Genomic DNA, 8395 nt, shown 5'->3' on the forward strand with positions numbered 1-8395 from the left:
ACTAAGTTATGTTAAAGAGTTAAATTTGTAATGCACATAATGACTTCAAATGCAAATCGACCCAGGTAAAACCAGCAAGCGCAAATTTTGCAGTGGTAAAAATTAAGAAACGCAGAAGCACTATCAATATTTCACTTTTAAACAATTATATGTTCAGCTCAAATGTCAACCACGTTTGGACTAGGGGTTATCATGCAATTCAGGGGTTTGCGCCAGCAAACACCTGCATTGCATGTAACCCCGGGGAATTAGCATCAAACGTTCTCCAACGGGGTGTCCTGTAATTTCTTTTGTACTTTCTTCGGGGTTTTCAGGGGTGTGCTTAGGGTGTGCACAGTTGTTTATGGTAAATCAAACATATCAATATTTCACTTTTCAAGAATGAGCGTTTCAACAATTAAATGTTCAGCTGGAATGTCAACCACATTTGGACTAGGGGTTAACATGCAATTCAGGGGTTTGCGCCAGCAAACACCTGCATTGCATGTAACCCCGGGGAATTAGCATCAAACGTTCTCCAACGGGGTATCCTGTGCACAGGTTTTTATGGTAAATAGAAGGGAAGTTGGATACGCTTTTACAGGGATTTTACAGGCATTAGCTCGGTAGCCGCCAATGCTAGATTACCCCACTTCAACCTACTCCAACCAGCACTAATTCACATCACACGCACCCACCCGTGCAAAGCCGCGTAAAGTTCACGTTTTCATTGGCTGAAAGCAAAGAATTTAATTTTGACCAATCACATAATTATATCAACTGAACCAATCAGCGTTGAGGCAGATGAGGCAGATATAGCCGTGAAAGCTAGATTATCCCAAGTCAAACCACAACCAGCACTAATTCACATCACACGCACCCCCACCCGTGCGAAGCCGGGTCACGTTCACTAGTATGTATATAATCGATTAGCTGGAATAAGTATATAATCCATTTTCTATAGGACAAAGAATAAATAATTCATTTTCGTTGATGGAAAGAATAGATAATTTTCATTAACCCCCAAAACGAATAAATATTGGAAACGAGAGGAATAATTCATGATGCCCTTAAAACCATTCGATACAAGCAAGGCTGTGCACCACTCAATTCAAACACAAGTCGTAGCTGTGTTCATTCTCATTTGTGATGAACCCAGCCAACACCAATATCCTCCGTGGTCGCCAGCTCGCCGAGCTGTTTTTCACCCGTACTGCTCCTGGTAGCAATGTGTGGTCCTGTCGCTGTAGTGTAAAGCGCACCCAGAAAGGGAGTGGTTACACTAACTTGTGCTCGTCCTTAACTACTGACCATCCTGAGTATGTCACATTTTACGCCTCCAGCCCCCCCACTCCTGCCGTACTGTTCGAGACATGGTCCCACGTCTTGTCCACACAGTATATGGGTGGTTGCACTGGATCTCAATATCCCTGTTACCCTTTTCATTTGTGGCCAACCCATTCGTTCGTCGTTACACGAACTTGGACCCCATCTGCCGTAACACATTGATGAAGTACACACATGGCCTTATTGAGCGCATCGAGAGCAAGCTAACCTTCACCTTCCCCGACAAGCTCCCACTCGTGTTTGATAAGAGGTCCTTTGGATCAACCCATTATGTGGCTCTTTTTGCAACAATCCCGTCCGACGACTCAATTGGCTACTCCCAAGCATTGTTAGCATTTGCACCAATCAACGAAAAGGATTCTCTAAGTGCGACAGTGCACTTAGCGTTTGCGAGCTTTGTGTTGGAGTTGTACGGAAAGTCGTGGGAAAACGTCGTCGCACTTATCGGGGACAACTGATCGACGAATGTTGCCTTTGCGGGTTTGGCGGGTGTTCGATTAGTGGGTTGTGCTAGCCATCGATTCAACTTCTTTGTGTCCGACCTGCTGTCCAACGATGATGATGTGATCCAAAAGGTGAACATCTCGATGCTTAAGCAACGCAAAATCCTTCCCGCGGCACGCCTACGTCGTATCAGACCCCGGCAGGCCAACACGCTCAATGCAACACCCTGGATATCGGTGTCCAGCATGTTAACTCGCTACTCTGATATCAAGATGTTCATTGGCCAGATGGGTGACAATGATATCGACATGTTGGGATTGAGTCCTGTCGAAGTACGCGAAGTTGACGCGTGGCTAGTGATCTTAATTCCATCACCTTGGCGCTCCAGCTTGAAGAATGTACCCCTTTCGACGTGCAGCGAAATTTATCGGATATTGAAGATTATCTGGATGTAGCGCGCCGGTTGGGCGAAACCGCTGACATTGTCCACTACATTGGTTTCGAATCTGGTGTCGTGAAGATCCTCCGTGGAAATGAAGAGGGGATGTCGGCCACCGAGGTTGTGGACGTCCAGCCATTGGCATCCAACGCGGCGAATCAAGTCGCGGCGGTTCAACCCATTTTGTCCTTGACCAACTCGCGTTGTAGAAGCAACGCGTTGTTCGAGTCGTCGGTGGGTATATGGACTGTCGATTTGTTCACCCGACATCTAACATGTGTGAGCGCTTGTTTTCGTGACTAAGTTTGCTATCGGGGACCGTCGTTGTAGCATTACCCCAAAGAAATTCGAGAAGCAAATATTCTTGCGCGCTAACTCGCACCTTTGGTGTGTTGAAGACGTGCATGAAACTTTCATCTCCTTCAACTAGAAACTGTTTCTGTAAATACAATATTTGACTTGCTATGGGGAATAATTAATGGATGCGGTCGGTGCAGAATAAATTATTCATTGGGTGGCACCTGTGAAATGAATATCAACAGCTGATTTGAAAACGAATAGATAATGCTCTCCCAAGATGTGAAAGAATAAGTACGAATAATATTTTGACCACCTGCTGATTCAGCAGGTGGGTCCATTTGCGGCATCTACAGTCTGTAGGCAGACGCCGTGTATGAGTGCGCAGATTTTCTCGCCAGGACCTATAGAAGCTTTGTAATGTAAAGCCAGTGTTGGCACGACGGGTGTCTTGCAACGAGTTCCTCATCTTGAGGAAGTCGTTGTCCACGACTACCCCATGTCGTAGGTGTCGAGCTTCAATGTCCTGTACTGTGTATATCTACCATACTTTATTCAAATGAAACAAAATGAAAAATCTTAAAGTATGTACAGCGTATGTGTCGGAGCATTGAAATTCTGTATTTAGGGTAATCAGTTACAACAGGTTGCATATAATTTATACAAGGTTACTGTTTTATACAGTTATATTTATGTTGTAGATGGATGTCCACCGAGTTTAACACTCGACAAAACCTCAGATCCAACCCAATGTGGCTGTGTCGACTAGGGTACTTCAAACCCAATCTTGAATGACTGTTACCGATGGCGTCTACGCCGTTTTTGCATTTCATTCACGTGACGGAATGGTCAGCATTATATGACAGAGGTTTAGACTCGAACAAATAACGAGGTGTGATTGGGCAATACAAAGTTATGCTAAATTGGTTAAGTTATCTTAAACTAGTCTTTTAAGTTACGCGTAACCGTAAATTCCTTCCTTCCACGGGTGGAGTGCCTACCCGCCTCATCCTCGAACACTGCCCACAGCTGGCACCACCCCGAACGGACGCCGAACTTGTTACACGGATGCGAACTCGTCAAAGGCAAACTTAGTTAGCCGGATAGAGTTACGCGTAACCGTAAATTCCTTCCTTCCACGTGTGGAGTTGCCCTGTAATCTGATCGAAATGAATACTAGTATTACTACTCCGGAGTAGTATACAAGGTGATGTAATTTCGTTCACAATGCATTCGGATACTAACGTTTTTTCAGACTGTTAATAGTTTGATTAATTAACTGCACGTAGAACGAAAAAATTGTAGAGTTTTGATCGATATAAAGCGACTTGGGTACTAGTACAGCCGTACCATCAAATCGTACTATGTTGGCAATTTGGGTACAAATCGATAAAGCAAAATCGTGGGGACTGATCGTGGGGACTGATGCATAAGGTATGTATATACGGTAGTACATTAATGCACTGCTCGAACTGACTGTGAAACGTTGTTTCATGGCGTCGACTCGGGATATATATAACTACTGCTAGTATTACTAGAACGCGTCGCGTACTACTCGGAGCAATTTGTCACAAAAAACAAATGTTTACTGGCCAAACAAATGGTCGCGTTTATGTGACTTGCGTGCACATGGCACGGACTTTCGGTTCAGAAACCCCCATTGCTATTCCGACCTTTGGCCATGCAAAGTTCCTTCGACGTCATTATCGTAGAAGGTTGAATGCATTGTAGAACTCCACGTGTCATCTGCATTCTCACGGGTAGAGCTACTTATAACGAGAATGTGAGACTGTGGACGGGCGGCCTCTTGTGTCGTGAAACGTCGAAGGGCGTGACGTCGAAGTTTAACCCTGACTATTTCGAATTTCTCGAATCCGTTCAAAACGTGGTGATTTGATTGGTTGGAACGTCCCCACTTCGAAGTTTTCCAAAGTGTCTGAGATTAATACGCAACCAACAATGTGTCTGATTTTGTGTTACAATTACGAGGCAATTAATAAAGTGTCTGAAGTATTTACTTGGGGATTGTATGTACTTTAATACCGCGACACGATATTAATATAAATCGCGACGGATTGAAATGGCCGGTCCTAAGAATCGTTTCTTCGCGACCTGGCTGGCACCTGTCAACCACCACCAGACACAGCAGTACCCCGATGACATTAACATCCTTGTTGTGCTCGGATCCAGCATCTTACGACCAGGACATGCAAGAGGACGACACAACCGCGGAAGCCGGAGACGACAACGGCCACCAGAACAGCTCGAGCTCGAGCAGTCCGAGCAAGACGGATCAAAAGATGCTCGACTACTTCATGGAGTTCTCCAACTCGTCCGACGAGAACCGCAAGAAGCTCACACGGCGGGTCAAGCACCGCATCAACAACAAACGCCACCGCCAGCGAAAGCAGGTTGAGCTGGACCAGCTGCGCCGCGACGTGCCCGATCTCGAGCGGCAACTGCGAGGCCTCGAAGCCGTCGTTGACTCGCGCCGAACCACGGCCGCCCAAACGAGTCTGTGGCATCAGCAGGTGCAGGCCGAAAAGAAGAAGCTGGACGACGCCGTCGAAGAGCGCGACTTGCTGCACCAGACCATCAAGGCACACGAGGTCCTGGTCGCGCTGTACGAGTCGCAGCTCCACAGGCCACACACAGTTGTGCCGTGGCTGCAGGAAAACAACCGACCGTCCCCCCCTGTGCCGCCGCCGCCGCCGCCGCCCCCATCGTCGTCCGCCAGCTCCAATGCGTCCACCGCCAGCACCACGTACCCCCCATCGTTGTCGTCTTCGTCGTCGTCACCAGATTCCACCACCACCACCCATTGCTTTGCCGACGACAACCACGCTGCAAGACAACCTCCTTGTACATGAAGACTCTCTATCTCCGTCCCACCCACCTCTCGTTCTGTGTTGGATGCCATGTGAATATATATATATATATATATATGGCTCTCGTGACTGAATCTATATATATATATATGTATAGCTCGTGCATCTCTCCATGTTCGGTGGCTTATAAATGTGATTATGTATGTGCTCCTTCGTGTAGTGTGGATGGAAGGATGGTTGGAACTTACGGGATCGTGTCGAGATATCATATGACAAGTAGCACGGACACCAACCACACGACAAAGACACCATTATTGCAGAGGGAATATTAGATATATTATTTATTATATATATTATTCAAGCATTCTTTCGATGGTCCTCGGTTCATATTTGCGATAAAGTCGCCCACTCGAGTCATAGCTAGCTATTCTTGTACAGTACTACTACTACTACTACTACTACTAGTACACGCCATTCCTACAACTATTAATACTTAACAAGTACTACTACTACAAAGACCCAATAGCCAATAATCGCTCTATACTATTCGAATAGTTACACTATTCTAGTATTCAAATACTAGCAATCGTGTCGTCCATATCGCCGTCGTCGTCGGTGGCATGCTGGCCTGTCCATCCCGCTCACATGGTGGACGAGCACCACTATGTATGTATCCATCGTAATTAGGTGCAGATGTGTGAAGAGTTGGTTGGGTGTGCACCTGTTTAAACTCGGCAAAGCTGAGCTTCTTGTCGTGGTTCAAGTCGGCATCTGCAAAGCAAGCCGTGGCCGTGACCTTGGCCAGCTCGGACGGCGGCACGCGCATCTGGTCCTTGGCGCGATCGCTTGTTTCGTACATGACACGAAAGATAGACGTCATGTACCGGATCATCTCGTCCAGCGAAATATACCCTACACCACCACCAAACACAACAACAGTAGTACTAGTAGTAGTACTAGTAGTACTAGTAATCGTAGGATTGAAACGAGTGTAACCAATAATAAATTCCAATGCAAGTTTATATATATATATATATATATATATATAGATGATTTAGTAGTTGTAGTCGTAGTCGTCATCGAAATAATTCACTATATTTTTTCTAAAAACAATAGACTAATCGACCAGACTCGAGGTGGCCGTATATAAATCAAAACAATTTTTAAACACTTAAAAACAAAACAATAAAAAAAAACTGCTTGGTGGTATTTCGCAGGTTCAGTACGTGTTTTCTTTGTCCAAGTGTATATATATATATATAAATAGGTCATGCAAGTTGATGATGTACATGTACTAATGTGATAGCGACAGATCCACCGTCAAGAATATATATAAAAGTGTACAAATTCCAAGCGTACCGTCTCCATTTATGTCATACAGTCGAAACGCCGCCGACACTTTATCATCCATAGAAGAGCCCGAGAGGACGCTGAGGCCGCTGGCGAGCTCGCCAAAGTCCACAGCATTGTTCTGGTCCGAGTCGAACACGCAAAAGAGACGGCGGATCACCACGGCCGCTTCCTGTTTGGCTTGGGGTGAATCATATCTATACGCATGGAAATGAATATTCAAATAATATATATATAGTATCAACAACATACAGTATGTCCACGATGGAATATCAAGTTAGCAACCACAAGAGAGTGATCGATCCATGTATTGCTTCATTTAGAGTATTGTCAAGTCGATTCGAAATAATTGGAGTGATGAGGGTGGTGCACATCAATCGAATGACCCAATCAGGGCAGACAATCGATATCTCGACCAATCAAAACCCACAACTCGACTCAAGTAGCCAATCAAAGTATCCACTCTTCCATCGAATTAGAGTGTGTGACCGAAATTAGTGTGACACTGGTCGATCTTTACAAAAGTCAGTGAATGAAAATCGATCAAACGATCGATATGGCAAAGAATCCGCACTAAAGTTAACCAAATTTGAAGTAAATGGATTACAATATTTACCCGCCAGCCAACGCCACCATGTGCTCAAAACACTGCTTGAACGCAGCAAACCCAAGCTCTCCGTTGGGTGCAGCTTCGGCAAAAATCTCAAAAATGTCGCCCACAGCGTACTGATTGAGTTTGAGTAAGTGGCGAATGCGATCCATGTCACTGCTGGCCGACGGGTCCTTGGGGACTGATGGCACGCTCTTGTCATCGTGGAGGTACCACCGCTCAAACTCGGCCAACGTGAGCTTCCCATCTTGGTTCAAGTCGGCTTGGGCAAAGCAAGACTTGGCTGTGACCTACCATACATTTATATATATATACACGAGCCTAGAAGCGTTGCAGCAGCAGCAGCCATAATATATCACGACCAAATGGATTGCATCATTCATTTGTAGTTTTTATCACAAAAAGAATAGGTTTTCATTCGTTTGTACAGATATATATATATATATAGATGGATAGATGATATATATAGAGACAATTCATATTATATACATACTATAGCATCCACAAAATATTGTTTCAAAATACGACCGTATTTGTCGTACCTTTGCACCCTGGAATTAAATTTGAAGAATTTATTTAAATATTCGAATTGTATACTTGATTCAAAATTGTATTAAATTATAGAATTATATTCGCGTTTTGTATTTCATGGTGCAGATCAACGACAAATACGGTAGTCGTTTGTCGTCGTAGTAGACATTAGATAGGAGTCGGAACATGATCCACCAGTATATATATATATATATATATACCCAATCAAGATCTTGGCCCAAAGACGACAGGTGTAGATCCAATATTATGTACAAATAAGTAAATACATACACACCACCCTAATTCAATAGCATATCTATCTATCCATGTACCTCGGCCAACTCGGACGGTGTCACATGTTTGGGGTACATGTCGGTTTCGCAGAGGATTTTATACACGGATGTCAGGTACGCAGTCATTTCATCCAGCGAGATAACTCCGTCGCAGTTGGCGTCATACAAGTCAAAGACAGCTTGGACTTTGTCAGTGGGGGAGCCGCCGCAGAGGATGCTCAGGCCACTGGCTAGTTCGCGAAAGCTCACAAACCCATTCGCGTCAAACACACGAAAG

At 44.8% G+C, this 8395-nt stretch overlaps 2 protein-coding genes across 2 annotated transcripts; both read left to right on the top strand.

Annotated features, from left to right (window-relative positions):
* Nucleotides 1-1487: 1487 nt before the first annotated feature.
* Nucleotides 1488-2869, top strand: H257_15761 (hypothetical protein; the record flags this gene model as incomplete). Its single annotated transcript, XM_009843962.1, has 4 exons — nucleotides 1488-1735; nucleotides 1841-2102; nucleotides 2159-2447; nucleotides 2838-2869. 4 exons carry the CDS (start codon nucleotides 1488-1490, stop codon nucleotides 2867-2869), a joined length of 831 nt encoding a protein of 276 aa, XP_009842264.1.
* A 1741-nt stretch (nucleotides 2870-4610) lies between these two features.
* H257_15762 (hypothetical protein) lies at nucleotides 4611-5450 on the top strand. Its single transcript, XM_009843963.1, has one exon. It carries the CDS (start codon nucleotides 4663-4665, stop codon nucleotides 5374-5376), a length of 714 nt encoding a protein of 237 aa, XP_009842265.1. The 5' UTR covers nucleotides 4611-4662; the 3' UTR covers nucleotides 5377-5450.
* Nucleotides 5451-8395: the final 2945 nt, after the last annotated feature.

Source organism: Aphanomyces astaci, assembly GCF_000520075.1.
Source record: "Aphanomyces astaci strain APO3 unplaced genomic scaffold supercont1.75, whole genome shotgun sequence".
Lineage (NCBI taxonomy): Eukaryota > Oomycota > Saprolegniomycetes > Saprolegniales > Verrucalvaceae > Aphanomyces > Aphanomyces astaci.